At 42.1% G+C, this 23,591-nt stretch overlaps 1 protein-coding gene across 1 annotated transcript; it reads left to right on the top strand.

The window, feature by feature from the left end:
- Window positions 1-1,215: 1,215 nt before the first annotated feature.
- Window positions 1,216-21,671, top strand: PGBD2 (piggyBac transposable element derived 2). The gene is made up of 3 exons (XM_024565215.3): window positions 1,216-1,338; window positions 15,085-15,140; window positions 17,569-21,671. The coding sequence occupies exons 2-3, from the start codon at window positions 15,124-15,126 to the stop codon at window positions 19,322-19,324; spliced, it is 1,773 nt and encodes a 590-aa protein (XP_024420983.2). The 5' UTR covers window positions 1,216-1,338; window positions 15,085-15,123; the 3' UTR covers window positions 19,325-21,671.
- The last annotated feature ends 1,920 nt before the right edge of the window (window positions 21,672-23,591 follow it).

Here is a 23,591-nt window from a genome sequence, read left to right as displayed (position 1 = left end):
GGGGAGAGGAGGGGGGAGGACAGGTAAGAGAGAGAGGAAGGTGGGGAGGAATGAAAGGAGGAAAGAAGGGAGGAAGAGGGAGAGAGAGAGAAGTTCTTTGTTAAACTGGGTTATATTATCTCAGACTTGGGAAGGACTGGGTGCTTCTTTAAACTAACCAATCTGCTTCCCAAGCCCTGGAGATCTCACACTGGGTCCACCCTGTAACCTATCCATTTTCTAGATCTTTCTGGAGTTTGCATATCTTATCCAATCCCATGCTATACTGACCTCTATGGTCAGCATCTTGGCTCCTACTGTGCTTGTGCTCACCTCCCCCATTGTATTGTCCTATTTCTTCCCCCAGTGATCTGCTGGCAACAGACCTGTGGTTCCCTGGGGAGTATGTAAAGTGGCAACTTCCTAGGGAAGCAAGACTATGCTCTCTAGTTGATTATACTTAATAATGTATGATTTCCTTTGCTCCCTTCCTTTATTTATATTTAGCTTTCTCCACTACCTGGTAGATTAGTCATTTTTAACCGTCATTATTGAAGGAAAAGGGCAGTAGTGTGCTACTGGTAGTTAGAATTCAGGGATGCTCAATATCTTAATCAGGATTGCCAACTTTAGCAAATAAAAGTATTAGTGGGTAGGGTGGACAAATTAAATACAGGATTTCCAGTTAAATTTAAACCAGGTAACAGTATTATTCAAATTGAACTAGGTGCCCTGTATTTAATCTGGCGACCCTACCCACAAAGCACAGGACAGGCCCCTAAAACAATTATTCAGGCCAAAACATTCAGAGTGTGGAGACTGAGAATCCTGAACAGAGAAGTGGTTCTGGAACCCTGGTTGGCGCCACAATCACCAGGAGGGTGGTAAGGCGCGAATTGCTGTGTGGGCCCTCAGAGTATGGTTCTGTAGGTCTGTGGTGGGCCCAGCATTTGCTTTTCCATCAAGTTCCCCGGCGAAGCTGTTGTTGGTCACGGATCACTTCGGAGAACCACCGTCCTAGAGACAAAAAGTGAGCAGGAGGAAGAACGGGTCTAGGTTAGCCTGGAAGACACCAGGGTGAGCGAACTAGGATTGGCTGGGGACACCTACCCCTCCCGGCCGGGGCCTCGGAGGCACTTCCGGGTTCCCTCTAGGCGCAGCGGAGGCCGGGACAACTCGGTAGTCGCCTGGCGTGGGGCGGGCAGTGATGAGGTGTGTAGGGCGGGCCGAGGCGCAGCGAACGCTCTCGTGCCGGACGTTGCGCGGTCGCGACGCCCGACGCCCAACCGGACGCAGTGCAGCGAGAGCTGCTCGCGGTGTCCGGCGTGGCCCGGCGTGTCTCCAACTCTGTCAGCTCAGGTAGGCGTCACCCCACTCGCGCCTCTGACAGCGCCCAGGCTTGGGTGCAAGAATGGCGTGCCTTGGTGTGGCGTGCTCTCAAGGCATTTGCCTTCCTCGCGGCGCGCAGATCCTGGAGGGGCCGGACCAGGCAAGGGACAATGGGCCTCTGCGCGCCCAACTCAGAGGGCCGCTTGGGGGAGCTGCGGCTGCGGGGCTGGAGTCAGGCCGAGGCGGGGCCGGGGTGGGATTGGTTAAATTGGAGAGGACGGATACCTGTGGGCGGGCCTCTGCCACACCTCCTTGGGGAGGGCTGGCTCCACCCTGGGACGCGCTGGCTAGTGCTGAGTCTTGGCGTTTCTCCTGATTCTCCACGTGTCTGGGGTCGCTTGGGTTCCACAGGATATTTGTGTTCTGCTCTTCGTCTTTTTCGTTTGTTACTTACATGGAGAGAAGACGAGAGGGGGCCCGTATATTACAAAGGCCTTTTCTGAGCTGTTTTGCACCTGGCTCAGCTTTGAAGCATTTACGTTTATAAAATGTCTTATTTTAAAATTTTCATTTTTAATAATTTTAAGAAAGTTTAAAAAACTAGAATTCCCAGGTTCTATTCACGTAATTTCCTCAAATGTTAACAATTTACTTAACAGAACAGTTCCACAAGTCTTACTCAGATTTGCTCTTCTCACCCACTTCCTTTTTGTGGTATAGGATCCAAGTTGTGTCTCATTGGAAAAAGTTTACATTTTCAACAGTGGAGGTCCAGTCCCCTTTCCCCCAAGAGTGGCTCTGGGAGCACCAGGTCTCAAATGAAAGAGCCTTTTCTTCCTTGGTGCAAGGGCCAGCTAAGAACTTCCAGCTGGGCCTCTGGGCAGCTTGGGAACAGGTGGTCACCCTCTGCATGTTGACCCACCTGGTCTTGGCTGCTCAGTCTCTTCTGGTTCTCCTGTGGATCAGGCTGACCTTCTGCCCTCATGTCTCTGAAGATGCCTACTTGGCCATCTTCTCTTTCCGTCTGGGCTTCCTCCCTGGGTAATCTCTTGTGACTTCAAGGATTCTATGGTTTTGGGCATTCCATAAATCATTAGAAAAAGCACTTATTTGTGATTGCAGCCCAGACCATTTCTCTGCCCCAGACCCACAGAGAAAGTACCCACATCTGGTCCCGTTCTGGTGCTTAAAGCCTCTGCGAATGGCACCATCCTACCCCAGCCACTCTTGGACTCTTGATTGACAAACATTTCCTATGAAAGGATTGAGAGAATCTTTAGGAATGCATTTCAGTTAGGATCAGTATATATCAAGAGTTCCTAGTTCTGCTTTAATTAGCTGACTGAAAGCCAAAAGGTGGAGATGAAAATGCAGTCCTGTTGCAGGATAAGGTGGAGGGGTGCCTTAGACGTGGCAATTTGCTCTGCAGCATGAGTTACTCATTCCAGAGAGTATTTATTGGGTATATCCTGCATGCCAGGAGTCTGACGCAGATCACGGCCCGCAGGATCCTGTGTTGTGGTGGCAATATACAAATACACACAGACTACAGAAATCCTGTGGAGAAAAGGGGGCTGCATGGCTGCTCTCCAAGTTAGAGAGAGGGCCCCGAGACCCCTGCCAGGACAGGCTTTTATTGTTTTTTTGGGCACATTACATTGAGGATGATCCTCATTTACCTTTAAAGGATGACAAAGGACAGAACACTGCTAATTAGTTGAAAGAGAAGCATGTTACAGCTCAAGGGGGAAGTTGCTCACACTCCATACTTGGGTGGTTTAGCACAGACTTTAGGAAGATGAAGATACTCAGTAAACATTTGCTGCCTCAATTCAGGGTGAGGGAGTTTTAGCAAGAGCAAGTCTCATAGCAGTCAAGGTACAATGCAGGCCTGATTTCCCACTGGAGAACCTATCCATGGATGTGGGTCCTGCCCGCCAACCTCGCTCCCCACTGGCTTTTCCGAGTGGGGACTGAGCCACATTTCCCACGCGTGGAACAGTTCCCCACAGGAGTCATGTTGGCTTTTGGAGATACAAAGGTGAATACATTCTGCACCCACACTGTTATTGGGGCATGCGGTGGGGTCATTGAGTGGTAATTGAGGTGAAAGCTGTAATGCGAAATCCTTGCATTGGGGGGCATTGCAGAGCATGAGCTGAGGTCCATGGCTGGGCGGGGGAACCAGACTGTGAGTGGCAGTGGCCTTTGACCTTATTCTTGGGGCCTGTGGGATTGTGACCTGGGAAGGTTCTCTGCAGGCTCTTGAGGATGGGCTGGTGTTAGCATTACAGGTTGGGGGCTGTCACTGCATGTTGATGAGTTGAGTGGACAAGGGATAGCCTGGGGCACAACAGAGGAGACAAAGATGAGATGAGCTCCTGAGGGTCAGAGTGACGGAAATGGTAACACTCCCTGACCCAAACCTGCCACACATGGGGAAAACAATCAGAATATTTGAATTTTGTCAAAGTCGTACTGCAGCACTGCTTAATCAAACGTATTTCTGTTGCAAAATGTATAAACATTTACAGTAAGTAAAAAAATAGAGATTATAAAGAGACTCAGATCATTTCATATTTTTCTCCTAAAGAGTTTATTGCCAAATTTTGATACTCACCTTTCACAGCATTTTTGAATTCTGAGCATTGTTAGTGGGGTTGTGGATTTGAAATGATAGCTAACTCCTATAGAGCCTGCTATGTGCTTCACATGTGTCAATTCTCATCACAACAAGCCTATGAAGGTACAATGGAAATCTCATTTTACAGGTGAGTGGATGAGGACATAGGGAAGGTACGTGTTCTGAGTCACATAGCTTGTCACTGGGAGCTCCATATTCCACATTCTTTTAAAAATTTTTTTTATTTCATTGATGTTCAATTACAGTTATCTGCATTTTCTCCCCCCCTTCCACCCCACCCCAGCCAAAACCACTTCCCTCCCTTGCTTCCACCATCCCCCTTGGTTTTGTCCATGTGTCCTTAATAGTAGTTCCTGAAAACCCTTCTCCCCACTGTCCCCTCCCCGCTCCTCTGGCTATTGTTAGATTGTTCTTAACTGCAATGACTCTGGTTATATTTTGCTTGCTTGTTTGTTTTGTTGATTAGGTCCCAGTTAAAGGTGAGATGATATGGTATTTGTCCCTCACCACCTGGCTTATTTCACTTAGCATTTCACTTAGCATTTCACTTAGCATGCTCTCCAGTTCCATCCATGCTGTCGCAAAAGGTATAAGCTCCTTCTTTCTCTCAGCTGCGTAGAATACCATTGTGTAAATATACCATAGTTTTTTGATTGACTCATTTGCTGATGGGCCCTTAGGTTGCTTCCAGCACTTGGCTAGTGTAAATTGTGCTGCTATGAACATTGGGGTGCATAGGTTCTTTTGGGGATTGGTGTTTCAGGACTCTTAGGATATAATCCTAGCAGCGGAATTGCTGGGTCAAAGGGCAGTTCCATTTTTAGTTTTCTGAGGAAATTCCATACTGTTTTCTGCAGTGGCCGCACCAATCTGCATTCCCACCAACAGTGTACTAGGGTTCCCTTTTCTCCGTGTCCTCTCCAACACTTGTTTGTTGATTTGTTTATGTTGGCCACTCTGAATGGTGTGAGATGGTACCTCATTGTGGTTCTAATTTGCATCTCTCTGATGGCTAGTGATGCTGAGCATCTTTTCATATGTCTCTGGGCCCTCTGTATGTCCTCCTTGGAGAAGTATCTACTCAAGTCCTTTGCCCATTTTTTAATTCTGTTGTTTGTCTTCCTGGAGTGGAGTCGTGTGAGTTCTTGATATATTTTGGAGATCAGACCCTTGTCTGAGGTATCATTGGCAAATATGTTTTCCCATACTGTTGGTTCTCTTTTCATTTTAATGCTGTTTTCTTTAGGCATGCAGAAGCTTTTTATTTTGATGAGGTCCCATTTGTTTATTCTTCCTTTTATGTCCCTTGCTTTAGGGGACATGTCTGTCAGAATGTTGCTGCGTGGAATGTCTGAGATTTTCCTGCCAATATTTTCCTCGAGGACTTTTATGGTGTTACAACTTATATTTAAGTCTTTTATCCACCTTGAATTTATTTTTGTGTATGGTGTAAGGTAGTGATCGAGCTTCATTTTTTTGCACGTAGCTGTCCAGATCTCCCAGTACCATTTGTTGAAGAGACTACCTTTACTCCATTTTATGCTTCTGCCTCCTTTTTCAAATATTAATTGACTGTAGAGACTTGGGTTTATTTCTAGGCTCTCTAGTCTGTTCCATTGGTCTATGTGCCTGTTTTTATGCCAGTACCAGGCTGTTTGGATTACAGTGGCCTTGTAATGCAGTTTGATGTCAGGTATTATGATCCCTCCTTGTTTGTTCTTCTTTCTCAAAATTGCTGTAGCTATTCAGGGTCATTTATGGTTCCATAAATTTCTGAGTGTTTGTTCTATATCTGTGAAATATGCCATGGGTACTCCAATAGAGATTTCATTGAATCTATAAATTGCTTTGGGTAGTATGGACATTTTGATGATGTTAATTCTTCCAATCCATGAGCATGGTACATGCTTCCATTTGTTTTGTATCTTCCTTAATTTCTTTCTTCAGTGTTGTGTAGGTTTCAGGGTATAGGTCTTTTACCTCCTTGGTTAGGTTTATTCCTAGGTACTTGATTTTTCTTGTTGCTATATCAAATGGGATTTTTTTCTTGATTTCTGTTTCTGATGATTCATTGTTGGTGTACAAGAATGCCTTTGATTTCTGAGTATTGACTTTGTATCTGGCTGTTTTGCCAAATTAATTTATTAGGTCAAGTAGTTTTTTGGTGGAGTCTATAGGATTTTCCATGTGCACTATCATGTCATCTGCAAACAATGACAGTTTCATTTCTTCCTTTCCAATTGGGATGCCTTTTATTTCTTTTTCTTGTCTGATTCCTGTGACTAGAACGTCCAGTGCTATGTTTAATAGGATGGTAATAGAGGGCATCCTTGTCTTGTTCGTGATCTTAATGGGAAAGCTCTAAGTTTTTGTCTATGGAGAATGATGTTGGCTGTAGGTCTCTTATATATGGCCTTTATTATGTTGAGGAAAGTTCCCTCTCTTCCCACTTTGCTGAGTGTTTTTATCATAAATGGATGCTGTATCTTATCAAATGCTTTTTCTGCATCTATTGATATGATCATGTGATATTTGTCTTTGCTGTTGTTTATGTGGTGTATTATGTTTATTGTTTTGCGAATATTGTACCATCCTTGCATCCCTGGGATGAATCCCACTTGGTCATGGTGTATGATCTTTTTAATGTATTGCTGGATGTGGTTTGCCAATATTTTTTTGAGGATGTTAGCATCTAAAATTTAGGATTTTAGTGAGGATTCAGTAGTGATATTGGCCTGTAGTTTTCTTTCTTTGTTTTGTCTTTGTGTGGTTTTGGGATTTGGATGATGCTGGCCTCATAAAAAGAGTTTGGAAATATTGCCTCCTCTTGGATTTTTTGGAATAGTCTGAGAAGTATAGAGGTTAGTTCTTCCTCAAGTGTTTTGTAAAATTCTCCTGTGAAACCATTTAGTCCAACACTTTTGTGTGAGGTGAGTTTTTTGATTACTGCTTCAATAATGTCAGCTGTTATTGGTCTGTTTAGGCTTTGTTCTTCTTCATTCATTTGGAAGATTATATACTTCCAGAAATTTGTCCATTTCATCTAGATTTTCAAATTTCTTGGCATATTGCTCTTCATAGTAATTTCTTACAATCTGTTGTATTTCTATGGTATCAGTTAAAATCTCTCCTCTTTCATTTCTGAATTTATTTATTTATTTGTGTCCTCTGTCTTTTTTTGGGGGGAGGCATGAGTCTGCTTAAAGGCTTGTCGATTTGTTTTTTCACAGAACCAGCTCCTGCGTTTATTGATCCTTGGAATTGTTCTTTTGGCCTCTATGTCATTTCATTCTGCTTTGATTTTCGTTATTTCCTTCCTTCTACTTGCTCTGGGCTTTGTTTGGTGTTATTCCTCTAGTTCTTGTAGATGTAGGGTTAGGTGTTTGAGATTTTTCTGTCTTCTTTATGTAAGACTGTACTGCTGTGAACTTCCCTCCCAGAACTGCCTTCACTGTATCCCACAGGTGTTGGTTTGTTGTGTGTTCTATTTCATTTGTTTCCAGATGCTTTTTGATTACTTCCTTGATCTCATTTGTTAACCTGTTTATTATTTAATAACATGTTATTCAATCTCCATGTTTTTGAGTTTTCCCTTGAAGTTGGTTTCTAGTTTCAATACATTGTTTTCTGAAGACATGCTTGATATCATTCAATTTTTTTGTGTTTGTTTAGCTTTTTTTATGTCCTATCTTGTGGTCTGTCTTTGAAAATGTTACATATGCATGTGAAAAGAATGTATTTTCGGCTTCTTTGAGGTGAAATGTTCTGTGTATGTCAATTAAGTCCATTTGATCTAGAGTGGCTTTCAGTGCCACAATATCCTTGTTGATTCTTTGTTCAGAAGATCTATCCACTTTTTACAGTGGCGTGTTAAAATCCTTTATGATGACTGTGCTGTTATCTGTATCTTTTATGAAGTTCTCCAAGGTTTTTTTTTTATATATATTTAGGTGTCTCTATATTGGGTACATATATATTTACTAGGATTATATCATCCTGTTGAACTATTCCTTTAAGTATTATATAAGGACTTTTTTTGTCCCTTTTTATTGCATTTGTTGTGAAGTCTATCTTTTCTGATACAAGTATTGCTACCTCAGCTTTCTTTTTGTGTTCATTTGCTTGGAATATATTTTTCCATCCCTTTACATTCAGCCTGCGTGTATCTTTTATACTGAGGTGTGGCTCTTGTAGGCAGCATATATGCGGGTCGTGTTTTCTTACTCATTCAGCTACCCTATGTCTCTTGATTGGAGCATTTAATCCATTTACATTCAGTGTTATTATTGATAGGTACTTATTCATTGCCATTTTTCCATACCCATGTTTCTCTCTCACTCTCTCTCCCCGCTCTGGCTCTGTCTCTCTCTTTCTTCTCATTTGTGTAGCAGTCCCTTTAGCATCTCTTGTGGTGCTGGCTTGGTGGAGATGTACCCTTTTAGTCTTCTTTTGTCTGGGAAGCTCTTCATTTCACCTTCCATTTTAAATGACAGCCTTGCTGGATAGATTAGATTTGGTTATAGGACCTTGCTTCTAATCACCTGGAATATTTCATGCCTGTCCCTTCTTGCTGGTAGTGTTTCTGTTAAGAAATCAGCTGGTAGCCTATATGTTACCAGCTGTTTCTCCCTTGCTGCCTTTAAGATTTTCTCTTTGTCATTAAAATTTGCCCTTATGATTATGATGTGTCTTGGAGTAGGCCTCTTCGAGTCCATCTTGATTGGGACCCTCTGTGCTCCCAGGAACTTGCATGACTTTTTGCCTCACTAAGTTAGGGAAGATTTCTGTCATTATTTTTTCAAACAGGTTTTCTATCCCTTGCTCCTTTTCATCTCCTTCTGATATTCCCATGATGCAAATGTTGTTATGTTTCATTTGTCCTAAAACTATAAAATATCCTCATTCTTTTTGCATCTTTTTTGATTTTGTTGCTCTCTCTGGGTCTTTCTTTTTACCTTGTCTTTCAGCTCACTGTATCGGTCCTCTACTTCATATTGCCTGTGTTTAATTCCTTCTAGTGTATTTTTCATTTCTTCCTGGTTCTTATTCATAGTTTCTATGTCCCTTTTCATGCTGCTGTAGTTCTCACTGAGTTCCTTGTAGTTCTCACTGAGTTCCTTGAGCATTCTTTTAACCATTATTTTGAATTCTATATCTGATAAATTGCTTGCCTCAATTTCATTTAGCTCTTTTTTCTGGGGGTTCCTCCTTTTCATTTGGGGGTTCTTTCTTGTCTCCCCATTTTAAGTGACTCTTTTTGTTTGTTTCAGGGTCTCAGGTTGCTGTGTTTTGCCTGCCTGTCTTTGTGGGGTGTAATTCTGTGGTAGAAGTTCTGTAGGACTCAGTGATGCAGCCTGTTTGATCTCCTGATCTGGATGTTCTAGGGTTGCTTTTTATTCAGTTTGGGCTCTTGCTGTACTTGGGCTTCGATTATTAGTGGCTCATTCATTGGTGGGTTCTCCTTTCCAGCTGGCTGACATGGTGTTAATCTATAACCATGTCTTGTAGGTTGTTGTACAGGTGCTGGTTAACAAAGCAATACTACCCAGAAAACCAAACCCACATCAGCAAAAATACCCCTCTACCACCTCAGCAATATCAAAAACAATTGGACAAAGATTAGTAAAGGTGGAAAAAGATTAAGAGTATTATAAGGTAAGAAAAAGAATATGAGGGGACTAAAGGAGAGAAAAATAATTTTGAGTGGGAAGAGGGAGGAAAGGTAATAAGAGAAGGAAATAGAAACAAGGTGAAGAAAGGGAGAAAATAAAATTTAATATGTAAGTAAAACAAGGAAGGGTGATGGCAAAATGGAGTAAGAAAAGGGAAGATTATACTATATGGTTTGAAATAAAATTGAAAAGGCAGTGAACCAAAGGGAATAAAATTTCAGAAAAACCACAACAGCATTAATAACAATGACAGTTGAGCAAAAATTAATAATGATGGAAAGAGAATGAGAATATTTTACAAAAGAGAAAAGAGAATATAAGTTGACTACAGTAAACAAAAGTGATTTTGAGAGGATGGGGGAGGAGAAATAATAAAAGTAAGGAATAGAATCCAGCCTAAGAAAGGGGAAAAAAAATAAAATTCCTATCTCAAATAAGCAAGGGCAGGAGGAAGACAAAATGGTTAAGACAGGGGTTTGATTTGAAATAAAAAAAACAGTGAACAAATAGGAATACCATTGAAGAAGAACAGCAATGACTTAATATCCTCACCAAACAAGCCACAATTTATAAAAGTGGAAAGAAAATAAGAATATTATGAGGGTCAAAAGAATGTGAACTGACTGAAAGAAGAATGTTTTTGAGAGGATAGAGGGAGGAGAAATAGAGTATGAAATAGGAACAAGGTCTAGCATGGGGGAAAGTAAAATTTACAATGAAAATAAGAAAGGGCAGGAAGAAGGCAAAATGGAGTAAGACAAGGGAAGGGTACAATGTGAGATTTGAAAGAATAAAATTAAAAATAATATAAAATCTAAATGAAAAGAATAAAAAAATAATAGAATAGTGAATTAGTTCAAATACAATTGAAGGAAGAGAAGAAACATTAAAAGCCTATGAGAAAGGAAGAAAAAATGCAAATTTTTAAGAACAATGAGGTGAAATTTGTCTCAGCAGTTTGGTGTTCACATTCTGACTTCTCTTTCTGGATCTATCTCTGGTTTTTTATCAGGGCTGGGTCTGGGAGTATCATCCAACTTCTGGCAACACTGCCTGCATCGTATTCACCTGCCTCTACAGGGAACTTCTGTTGTGATTGGGGAGGTATGTGGGACCCCTAGGAGGCACTGTTCAGTCTTCTGGGAGAACTGGGTTTGTTCCCCTGCTCCTGCATCACCCATCTTGGTCTGTCCCAGCTTATTTCTAATAATGTATAGTTTCTGATGAACTGTCCGTTTCAAGGGAGGGACCAGTCTGTGCAAGAGGGTCGGCTCTTCCTTTTTGGTGTTGATGGCAGCTTTGTGTGTGATCTGAGGCTAGGTGAGGCCCTGATTCCCCTTTACTGCTTTGCTGGCCTTAGTGAAAAAGGGTCTTAGGAACCAGGTATTTTGTCTCCCTGAGAGAAGTTCAAAATGGGCCCTTTAGGCATTCCTCTTGCTGTCTTTCTCTGGTGGGATGCACCCTGCAGGAGGTTCTTGAGCCTGACCTGCCTGTTTTGTAGATCTTCTCCAGTAGAGGTGTTTTCAGTCTTGCAGGAGGTGGCAGCTGGCTGCATTGTCCTGTTCACAGAGGTTTGATCTCAACCAGGACAGGGAGCTCTGTCTGGCTTTAAATAACCTCAGGTGCTCAACTCTTACCCATCCAGTTCCCAACCCACTGCCATTGCAGCAGACAGAGTCCTGCACTCTCCAGTCAGTGCAGCTTTCACCCTGCCAGCTGCACTGGGCTTGGGCCAAGAAATTCCCTCACTTTGCACCTTTCTGATCAATCTGCCCAGCTGCGCTTAGTGGGAGCAAACCGCACCCTCAGTCCTTTCCTCTTGCTGGCAGGGTAGCTGCATGCAGGGTCCCAGCCAAGCATGCCTCAGCTCCCCTTTTAAAAAGTCTCTCTGGGCACTCCCACTGAAGCACGGAGTCACTCCAGCTTTCCATACACACCACCTCTCCAAAAAATCAAGAGTCTCTCACAGTCATGGCTGGCTGCAGCCAGCCTCTTCTGCCCAACCCAGGTGTAGATAGAATCCTTCTCTCTTGCTGGTACTCTCCAGATTGGTATTTGCTGCTGCAGCTATGGGTGTGCTGCTTGCTGTGTGTGTGTATAGCCTGTATCTCCCTGACTTTGTGTATCCAAGTCACTCCTGCCCAGGTCTGGGGGTTCCCTTCCCTGAAAGGGAAGGAGGCTGTGAAGCTGTGATTTCTGACTAGTATCTCTGCAGTTGCAGGTGCCACGCATGGGGTATTTCCCCTTCCACCTAGAAAATCTCCTTACCACCCATTGTGAAGCTTCTTCTGTACTCCTTGGCTTCCAAACTTCATATCAGCTAAGATTCTGTTGACTGTTCACTTTATTTTTCGGAAGATCAGCCAATTGTCCAAGTTGGGTGCTAGAGGAACTGGACTCAGCTTCCACCTACTTGGCCACCATCTTCCATCCCTTTTGAGTATTCTTATGACCATTGTTTTCAACTCTGTGTCTGGTTACTTCCTTGCCTATTTCATTTAGTTATTTTTCTGGGGATTTCTCTTGTTCTTTCATTTGGAGAATGTGTATTTCCTGTCTCCCCCCCATTTTTTCTGCTTCTTTGTAATTGTTTCTGTGTGTTAGGCAGATCTGCTATGCTTCCCAGCTTTGGTATGGTGCCCTTATTTAATAGGTGTCTTGGGTGGAGGTGGGGCAGGGGTCAGTGGTTGAGTCTCCCTGATCATCTAAGCTAGTTGCTCCAGGAATGTCTTTTCTGTGGGTTATGTGAACCCTTTTGTTATATTTAAGTCTTGATTGTTGTTGGCTTGTTTGTGGATGGCTTGGCCCTTAAGCAAGCTGTCTGCATAGACTCTGACCATATTGTATGAGCTGCTGTGCAGAGGCTTACCCCACAAAGTCAATTCATGCCATCAGGATCTGGTGTGTTCTGAGATTTGGGTGTGCCACCTGTGGAGGTAATTGCGTCATGCTGTGATGTTGTCTGAATCCTGGTACTGGGTGTGTTGGCTTTGGGGCCTCTTGGGAGGAACTCTGGTGCAGATTAGTGTCAGGCGCTGCATGTGACTGGCGCTGGGCTACTTGCTTAGAACTACAAAGCAATCCACAGACTTTGGCTGCCTGTGATGTGCTTGGGTATGCATAGGAGGGGCCACACTGTGCACCAGGTTGGCCCCTCCCATCAACAAACCCAGGTTGGCTTCCACCATCACCAAGCCCAGGGACAGGTCAGCAGAAGGCCCAAGGCACCCAAGATCATCCTCTCCTTCCGGCTGCCTATCAGGCTTCATCACTGAATGAGCCTGTGGTTGTATGTGAGTTGTGTTAGGTAGGTTTTTAGGGTGTCACCAGGTTGGTACAGATTCAAACCTGGCACCAGTGCTGGGACTAAGGCCATTCAGCAAAAGTCTCAGGGTACACCAAGGTCATCAGTGACCCCATGGGTGCCCTCAGACCTATATAGGAGGGTGGGGTTTCAGGGAGTTAGCAGGGTAAGGGCAGTAGAGTTTATCAGGCCTAAACAAACCAGAATTTGGCTGTGTGAAGGGATGGCTGTGCACAGGGATGGTAGTGTCAATTTTGCTTATGAGGAAAAAATGGGCCCTGCTCTAAAGCCACACATTTCAGTCTTTTCCTTCTCGAGAGCCTTCTAAGAGAATCTGCACCAAGGGCCCAAGCTGGCCATAGCCAGTTGACTCCTCTGTATGGTGTGAGCTTGGCAGGGTGAGGCCACCAGGAGTTGGGAGGGTGGGGGTAGTGGATTTGCTGTTTGGGACTATGCTGGTGAATTTTCACTTCCAGTATGAACTGACCTTATGAACCTTCACAGTTAAATATTCTTAGGAAATTTCCCCTCCCCCTACCCCTTCTGTTCAGTGGTAAGGGTACATCAGCATGTTGATTTGCTGGCTATTTCTGTGCAGTGATGATGTGTACTATTCATTGATATAGCCTTGTGCCTCACCCTGCAGCATCTTTATCCAGTCCTATTTTATTAGCCCTTTTTTGTAGGTCTGTTCCTAATGTCCTTTAGTCTCCACATTCTATATTGTCTTTAGAACTAAAACTGAGTAACACCAGACTTCATGAGAGTTCCTCATGGTGTGGTTATGGTTGTTTATCTTTTTCTCATTGTTTTGTAGGAATTGCTTATATATTTTGGATACTGTTTCTTTGCTGGTTATATGGATTTTGATTATCCAGGGCATCTATGGCTTTGACTTTTGTTTTTGGTGTTTTGTTATATAGATGTTATCTTAGTTACCATATTTACTGCATCACAAATTACTCCACAACATAGAAGCTTTAAATAACAAGCATTTATTATCCCTCAGTTTCTTCCAGTTAGGAATCCAGGTATGACTTAGCTGAGTTCCATTGGCTTTCTCTCTCTTGATATTGCAGTGAAACTATCAATAGGGACGGTGGTATCCTGGAGGTTTGACAGGGAGAGGTTTGCTCCTCAAGGTTCAGTTCATGATGGGTTGTCGGACTCAGGGCTCAGTGTCCTCTGTCTTCTGGCCAGGGACCTTCATCAATTTCTTGCCCCCTGAGCTTTTCCCTTGGAGACTTCAGAACATTGTAGACAGCCTCCTGTGGAGTCAGTGAATGAGAGAGCAGGAAGATAGTGTGCACAAGACCAAAGTCCCAGTCTATTTGTAGCCTAATATCAGAGAGTGAATACCAGGAGGTAGGGATCTTTGGAGGACATTGTAGAGACTGCATACTACAGATTTTCTAGAATTTTGATGTTATGAAATTTGTCCATCTTCAAGTTTTTGTGTTTTCTCTAAGTCCCTATTCTATGGTCATTAATATACTTTAAAAGTGTAATGGTTTTGATTTTTCAAAATTAGTCCTTCATGTGTCTGGGACTTCACAGTAGTCAACAGTCAACCACACATGACTATTTACATTAATTAAAATTAAACAAAATTAAAAATTAAGTTTCTCAGTCACACTAGCCATATATTAAATGCTTGATTTATAACCATGTGTGGCTACCATACAGGACAGCATGGATGTAGACCACTTTCTTCATTCCTGTGAGTTATATCAGTAACACTCAGTATTTGTCAGTCATGTCGTATTTTGCCTCCAAGGGATACTTGGCAATGCCTGGAAACATTTTTGGTTTTTGCAACTAGGGGGATGAGTGTTCTGTTACTTAGTAGATACAGGCCTGGGATGCTGGCATAGGACAGACTCCTGCAATAAGGACTCATTCAGCCCAAAATGCCAACATTTTTGATAGTGGTAAATCCTCTCATAGAACTTATAACATAGGAGTTATAAAATAACGTAGACGTTATTTTTCCTTACAACTAGCCAACTAGGCACCATTTCCTGTGTGTACTTAGTCCATTTCCCTCTGGCTGATGGTGAACATTAAGCTAGAGATGTTTTTCCCTTAAGTGGTAGAGATCTTAATACTTTGTTAATTAAGATGCAATTTAAAAATCAACTTCTGTTGTCTTACAGATTCTGCACGTAAAGACAAACCCATGTTTCCCGTTCATCATGGCTTCAACTTCAAGGTAGGAGTGCTGTTTGATAAGAGACTTAATGCAAGTAGTTATTCCTGGGTTTTTGAAAGGCCAAGCCCATGTTTTTAGCCCTTCATCCTGCTGGTGTCACTAAGTACTTGGTGTCTAGGAATCAAAGTGAATGAAGAGTGAGGAGGGAAGGAAGAAGACTAAAGAGGCAGACAAGGAAGTGCACATGGTACAGGTATAGCTGTGTAACTCCTGTAGCTACACTTGATTGAAAAATGTGATTTACTTAGAAGACAAAGATTGTTTCCCCTGGGGCCACCTCAGTGCAGGCTTTACTCGTTCCAAGGGTTAGACACCCATGTGCAGAAGTTGTTTGAAGGCGCTGGGCAAACAATAGCTCAGTTACAGAGACTGGCAGAGACCCTGACTGGGCTGGTTGGGATCTACTGCTAAGAACTGAGCAAGATCAAAGAAGGTATGAAGATGGTGGCTGTTGCCCCCTGAGAACCTGGCCCATGTACAACTTGAAGAATATCTTACTGCTCTAGAGGTTAGACTTATTCCCTAGCCTCTGTCATAGGGGCTGGCAAAGTTAGTGTCTGGAAAGTGAGGTTGGAGTGAATCTTAAATGAAATATGAACTCCAGAGTCTAAAGGTAGGTCTACAGATAAATAGTCTCCTTGGTAAAACCTATATCCTCCCTCTGGGTCAGGGCTCTTTTATGTGTGTATGGGGCTCAGAAAGGGACACAGGGCAGCAGTAGTGCCCACCCTCCCCATCTAGTCCATCCTCACAACCAGAGTGATGTGTCTGACCCCTTACTACTCTCCTTCACCCACCAGTGGGCTTCTTGTGACAGCTGAACACAATCTGAAGTCTTGATCAGGGCCTCTGAAGCCCTGTGTGACCCAGGTCTGGCTGCCTCTGCTCTACTTTTCTCCCCTCATTGCATCTGTTGCCTTACTGGCCTCCTTGCTCTTCACAGACCAGGCCTGATCTTCAGCCTGCATTCATTCATTCATTTCTTTCTTTCTTTTCTTTTCTTCCTTCCTCCCTCCCCTCCCCTCAGCCCCCCTCTCCTCCCCTCCCCTTTCTTCCTTCCTTCCTTTCTTCTTTTCTTCCTTCCTTCCCTTCCTTCCTTCTCTTCCTTCCTTTCTTTCTCTTTCTTTCATTTTTAAAAAGATTTTATTTATTTACTTGTAGAGAGGGGAAGGGAGGGAGAAAGAGAGGGAGAGAAATATCAATGTGTGGTCACTTCTTGTGTGCCCCCTTCTGGGGACCTGGCCAGCAACCCAGAGCCTCTGTTTCTTTCTCTCTGTTTGGAACACTCTGTTCCCAGCTATCTGCAAGGTACACTTCCCGATTTTCAAATCATCCTCCCTGTAAGTCTTCATTAACCATCTGCCTAAAGTTGTACTACCAGTCCTACTTCTTCACTGCATTCTCTGTCCTGATCCAGGATGACCCTCATCACTAGCTGATACCACTCAGCAGGGCTACTTACTTGTTGATCTGTCATCTGTCTCCTTCAGTTACAAGTCCTAAGCAAGTCGGGAGTGGAGTGTGCCCACTGCCTCTGAGCATTGCCTGCTCGTGAATAGTATTTCCTGCCAGCCAAGGGAGAGTTGGAATGTAAGGGTCCGTATTTTCTAAATGTATTAGATTCTGAACTGCATTTAGTATGTAGTGAGATACCTGGTATTGAAGAGTCATCTGAAGATATGTCTCAGTCTGTTCAGGTCCTAAGCTTGGGTAGTGAGAGTTCAAGTAGCAGGAGTTTGAGAATTTGGGAAATGAGGAGACTTGTAATTCCCCAAATAAATAAGAAAAAGGGGAAACACAAGACTGGAGCATGAAGCATAGCTGCTGGGGAGACTGAGTCAAGGGACATTAGTGGGTATCACTTCAGCAGTCCAGTGACTACTAATGTCCAGATGATGACATTAGCATCTGGACTCATTACTACAGGACATTGTGTATTCAGGACACTTAATTTAAGAAGAAAAGGAAGCCTGGAATGTCTCTAGAATGGCTTCCATTATTAAAATAGTTTATTTTTGTTTTTTTAAAGATTTTATTTATTTATTTTTAGAGAATGGGGAAGGGAGGGAGGAAGGGAGAGAAACATCAATGTGTAGTTGCCTCTTTTGTGCCCCCTACTGGGGACCTGGCCTGCAACCCAGGCATGTGCCCTAGACTGGGAATCGAACCAGGACCCTTTGCTACACAGGCCCACTCTCAATCCACTGAGCTATGCTAGCCAGGGCTATTAAAATAGTTTTAATCTGTGTTTGTCTGGAAAATTCTCTTACCTGTCATTGTGTCTGGGGTGCCACGTTTGAGATGATGTTTAAGCCCAGAGGCTGTGCAGTGGCAGTGACTGCCTTGTAACGAGTGCATTAACAGGGTTTTCGCTGAAGCACTGTCTCTCTTATGTTGACTTTCCCCATTCTGTTTCCTATTGTTGCAGTGGCCTTACTGCTGGGCGAGGCGTCAGCCCAAAGCTGAAGTCTATGAAGGTGCTTGAAGTTCTGAAAGCTCTGGAGGAGGAATCTGGCTGCATCAGGGAAGAGATCTTTATCTCCCCTCCTGATAGTGCTACAGGGGACTTCACTGATGAGGACTCAGGTGATGAAGATGGCCAGCAAGGTGCCCACCTGCCCAGCAGTGTTCTGCATGCCTCTGTTGTGCCTGAGGATGACAGCCCAGGGGAGGAGGAGGACCTGCTGCTACAGCCTGCTGTGAAGAAGCAGAAGGCAGTAGTGGAAACTCAGCGAGTTTGGACCAAAAGAGATATCCGACCAGACTTTAGCAGTTGGATGGGGTTAGATCCTCATATGGAGGATCTCAAAAGCCAGGAACTGAGTCCTGTAGGCCTCTTTGAGTTGTTTTTTGATGAAGGAACGATGAATTTTATTGTTAATGAAACCAATCGTTATGCTTGCCAAAAAAATGTCAGTCTGGGTCTCACAGCTCAGGAATTGAAGTGTGTTTTGGGCATTTTGATTTTAAGTGGGTATATATCCTACCCAAGGAGAAGAATGTTTTGGGAAACATCTCCCGATTCACATCACCATCTTGTAGCTGATGCAATTAGAAGGGACAGATTTGAACTGATATTTTCATATCTGCATTTTGCAGATAACAATGAACTGGATGAAAGTGATCGGTTTGCCAAGGTTAGGCCTCTTATCATTCGAATGAATCACAATTTCCGGCAGCATGCACCCTTGGAAGAGTTCTACAGCTTTGGTGAGTCCATGTGTGAGTACTTCGGGCACCGGGGCTCCAAGCAGTTGCCCACAGGGAAGTCTGTGCTGCTGGGCTATAAGATATGGTGTGGCACGACCAGCAAGGGATATTTGGTATGGTTCGAGCCCTCGCAAGCCACACTGTTCACCAAGCCAGACCAGGGCCTGGACCTGGGAGGCAGCATGGTATTAAAATTTGTAGATGCGCTTCAGGAGCGTGGCTGTCTGCCATACCACATATTTTTTGACAAGGTTTTTACAAGTGTGAAATTGATGTCCATTTTGAGGAAAAAAGGGGTGAAGGCCACAGGAACTGTACGTGCATACAGGACTGAGCAATGTCCCCTTAAAGATCCCAAAGAACTGAAGAAAATGAAGAGGGGTTCTTTTGATTACAAAGTGGAAGAGCATGAGGAGATCATTGTGTGCCGGTGGCATGACAGCAGTGTGGTCAACATCTGCTCCAATGCCACTGGCATAGAGCCTGTGGCACTGACCAGCCGTCCATCAGGAGCAGCCAGGGTACAGAGCCAGGTCTTCCAGCCGTCCCTTCTAAGGTTGTACCAGGAGAAGGCAGGGGGTGTGGGGCGCATGGACCAGAACATGGCCAGGTACAGGGTGAAGATACGAGGCATGAAGTGGTACTCAAGCTTTATGGGCTACATTCTTGATGCTGCCCTCAACAATGCATGGCAGCTGCACAGGATCTGCTGCCATGACTCACAGGTGGACCTCCTGGCATTCCGCAGGTACGTGGCCTGCGTATACCTGGAGAGCAATGCCAACACGATGTCCCATGGAAGGCAGAGCCGGCGGCTGGAAACTGAGAGCAGATTTGACATGATTGGGCACTGGATCATACACCAGGACAAGAGGACCCGGTGTGCACTCTGCCACTCACAGACCAACACCCGTTGCGAGAAGTGCCAGAAGGGTGTGCATGCCAAGTGCTTCCGGGAATACCACGTCCGGTGATATGTGGGCAATGAGATGATGCGTGGCAAGGGAACCCCAGTGTCTGGTGCATAGTGAGATGTAATGCAGTTGGAGCACTTGTGTTTTTTTTGAGTTGCAAAATAGAGACCTAAACCTGTGATGAATGATGTTATATTTTCTCCCCACCTCCATAACACTTACCTCTTCAATATGCCCTCATGTAATATAAATTAATATTTATATTAGTAATCGTAAATGTTTGGAAATCTGTATTTTATATTATTTATTTATTGCTCTTTTCTATTCATATAAAAATCTTGTTTTGGTATATAGCTGAGTCCTAGTAAGAACAATCAAATGTAACAAAATCCTTTAGAGAAACTTTCATGAACAGTAAAAAAGATTTCACGATTGTGTTCTGATGATTATAATCTAAGATATACGCAATAGTATATAAATACTGTATCAATATGAAGGCTATCGTAATTATATTAATTTCACTTTAATTCAGTGCTAGCAAACTGTCCAGGTGTAGATAATCTGTGTTGTATTTATCCAGAGGGCTACATTTGTAGTTTGTATTTTCTTGATAAAAATATTTTCCTAATACACATATATCCATGTGGAATTCATTTTTTATAAATAGTATGAGGTAAGGATTTGTTTTTCTCCTCAAATGGGTGGTTTGCATAATTTACTAAAAGTTATATGTATTTGCCCATTGATGTAAATTAGTCTGAAGAAAAATATTGAAATATAGAAAATATTTTTTGTTGGAAAACCTAATGGAATATATTGCAGAAAAATTAAAAATTAAAAATAATTTTAAAAAATAATTTGCACCTATCAAAAATTAAGGGAAAGAACTTTCTATAAGCGCAAATTAAAAAGGAGCACATCAGTATATTTGACTGTATAAAATTGTGAAATTGACATTCATTATCAAAGTTAAAATGCAAAGAAATTGCGAAAACACTCCAAATTATTACATTTGTAGTAATATCCTCAGTGAATCAAGATCTCATAAAAATTAGATGGCAAAGGTAAAATGTACAGTGTTATATAAAAAGACAAATGATGGAAGATGTAAAACAAATGAACAGTGAAGATAAATTTAAGAGGCTCCATTCTGTTGTAAATAGTCATTATCAAGTATTATGTACAGTTCACATATATATATATATATGCTATACTCTTGTGTAACTGGCTGCACAGTAGGTTTGTTTTCACCATTATTACCACAAAATGCGTGAGTAATAAAATGTGCTACATTAGGACTGCTACAGTGTTATTAGGCAATAGGAATTTTTCAGCTTCATTATAATAGAGGACCACCATTGTATATGCAGTCTGTCAGTTAACATGACATTATGTGGTGCATGAATAATAATTTTTCAGGCAAGAACTATTAGTGGATTCTAAAGTTAGGGCAAAGCATCTCCTCACAAAATACCCATCAGTTACAAAGGGAATAAACAGTAACTCCTTAGTGGAGAAACCAGGGAGACACCACTTCAACCAAGCAATCAAAGTTAAAACCACCAGTAATAAGACATAGACTTGTGTCTCCCAAGTATGATACACTGGTATTCCTGTCCAAAATGTAGACACTGAATTCCAAAACATGAGAAACCTAGGACAAACCCCAATTGAAGGGCAGTCCATAAAATGGTAGACTAACACAGTTTTTGAAGGTGTTAAATTTGTAAAAGTCAATGAGAATAAGGAACTGTTGAAGATTAGATGAGACCAAGAAGGCATGACAAAATGCAATGTGTGATTCTGGCCTAGGTTCCACAAAAATTGTTTTTGAAAAGGACATTAGTGGGAGAATTGATGAAATTTGATTAATGTCTGAATATTAGTTTATACTGTTTTATAGATATTTCATCATTGATAACTGTCCTATGGTTATACAGTATGTTAGCATCTGGGGAAGATGGGTAAAAGGGACTTAGTATTACTGAAAACTTCTAGGTCTGAAGTACTTTCAAAAGGAACTTTAAAAAATGTTCATACCTTTGATATACTACTTCAATCTTTAGAAATCTAGCCTGGGCACTCTAAAATGTTTGTCCTAAGAAGACTTTGTTGAGCAAATCTGCTTTTTGATTTTTATCTCCTGCATCACAATGGTCCAGAAATAATAGCAGATACTTGTCAAGTATATGTGTGTGTATATATATATTTTACTTTACTGATGGCCCAATTTGATTAAACTGCTTGTGAAAACAGTCTTTATACCTAGCTAGCTTCCAGATACTACCGAATAGCCAATAGCCAATTGTGGCTTTTCCCTTAAGAGCTGAAGGAAATCTTGCCAGTGGGACAGATGACTAGTCTCTGGTTATAAAAGATGTTGGAGAATATGCAGTCTTTACTAGGTCAATACCTCAAGCCTTATATATATATATATATATATATATATATATATATATATATATATATATAGAGAGAGAGAGAGAGAGAGAGAGAGAGAGAGAGAGAGAGAGCAGTAGAAAACTATGGACTATATCAAGCATTACAGCTTGCTGTCAAGTCAGATGACATTCCTTGTTGGCATACTCAGAAGAAGACTTTCAGGTGCAAAATGATACAGGTGGTCACTGGCCTCTTTCTGAAACATGTGAGAAGCTGATTGCATGGATATGCCAGATTCCAGAAAAGCTCCAAGAAGTTCTACTCAAGATGGCAGAGTAGGTGGATACTGTGCTCAATCCTCCCATGACCATGCCAAAAGTACAACAAAATTATAGAACAATTAACCTGGAGAAGCATCTGAAGACTAGCTGAACAGAAGTCCTATAACTAAGGACATAAAGAAGCCATGTTGAGATTGGTAGGAGAGGTGGTGACTCAAAACAGGCTGGCCGCACCCAGGTGTGGTATTTGAGAATCAGATCTTGAGTCTTGTTTTGAGCTCTGACATGGTCTACCTTGAAAATGTTCCATGGGCATTTGAAAAGAATGTGCATTTTGCTTCTTTGGGGTGAGTATGGGACACAGCGAAAGCACTCCTCAAAGGGAAGTTCATAGCAATACAGGCCAATGTAAAAAACAAAAATTTCAAATAAACCACCTAACCCTACAGCTAAAAGAACTGGAGGAATGCAAACACAGCCCAGATGAGTAGAAGAAAGGAAATAATCAAGATTGGAACAGAGTTAAATGACACAGAGATGAAACAATTCAGTGGACCAATAAATCCAGGAGTTGGTTCTTAGAAAAGGTAAACAAAATTGACAAACCTTTAACTAGACTCATCAAGAAAAAAAAGAGGACCCAAATAAACAAAATCAGAAATGAAAGAGGAGAAATTACAACTGAAACCACAGAAAAACAGGATTGTAAGAAATTACTATGAACAACTATCTGCCAAGAAATTTGAAAACCTGGGTGAAGTGGACAAATTCCTAGAAACATAATCTTCCAAAACTTAATGAAGAAGCAAAAAGCATGACTAGACCGAACAGGGAATGAAATTGAAGCAGTAAACAAAAAGTTCCCAACACAAAAGCCCTGGACCAGACAGTTTCACAAGAGAATTTCACAAAACACTTAAGGAAGACCTAACCCCTATCATTCTCAAACTATTTCAAAAAATTTACAAAGAGCAAAGATTTCCAAACTCTTTTTATGAGGCCAGCAACATCCTAATCCCAAAACCAGATAAAGACACAAGAAAGAAAGAAAATTACATACCAATATTGCTGATGAACATAGACACTAAAATCGTGAACAAACTTCTGGCATAGTGCATCCAGTGATACATTAAAAAGATCATACACCATGATCAAGTGGGATTTGTCCCAGGATTGCAAGGATGGTACAATATATGCAAATCAATAAATTAATTTATAACAACATGAAAGATAAAAATGACATTATATCAGTAGATGTTGAAAAAGCATTTGGTAAAATACAGCATCCATTTATGATAAAAACACTTAGCAAAGTGGGAATAGAGGGAGAATACCTCAATATAATAAAGGCCATGTATGAGAAACCTACAGCCAACATCCTACTCAGTGAGCAAAAACTAGAAGATTTTCCCCTAAGATCAGGAAGAAGACAAGGGTGTTCACTTTCACCACTTCTATTCAACATAGTATTGGAAGTCCTAGCCACAGCAATCACACAGGAGGAAGAAATAAAAGGCATCCAAATTGGAAAGGAGGAAGTAAAACTGTCATCGCAGATGACATGATAGTGTACATAGAAAACCCTATAGACTCCACAAAAAAACTACTCAACCTAACAAGTGAATTTGGCAAAACAGCGAGATAGTCAATATTTGAAAATTGAA

Source organism: Desmodus rotundus, chromosome 9 (genome assembly GCF_022682495.2).
Source record: "Desmodus rotundus isolate HL8 chromosome 9, HLdesRot8A.1, whole genome shotgun sequence".
NCBI classification, from domain to species: Eukaryota; Metazoa; Chordata; class Mammalia; order Chiroptera; family Phyllostomidae; genus Desmodus; species Desmodus rotundus.
The sequence above is the reverse complement of the archived record's forward strand: the minus strand, read 5'-3'. Positions and strand labels throughout refer to the sequence as shown.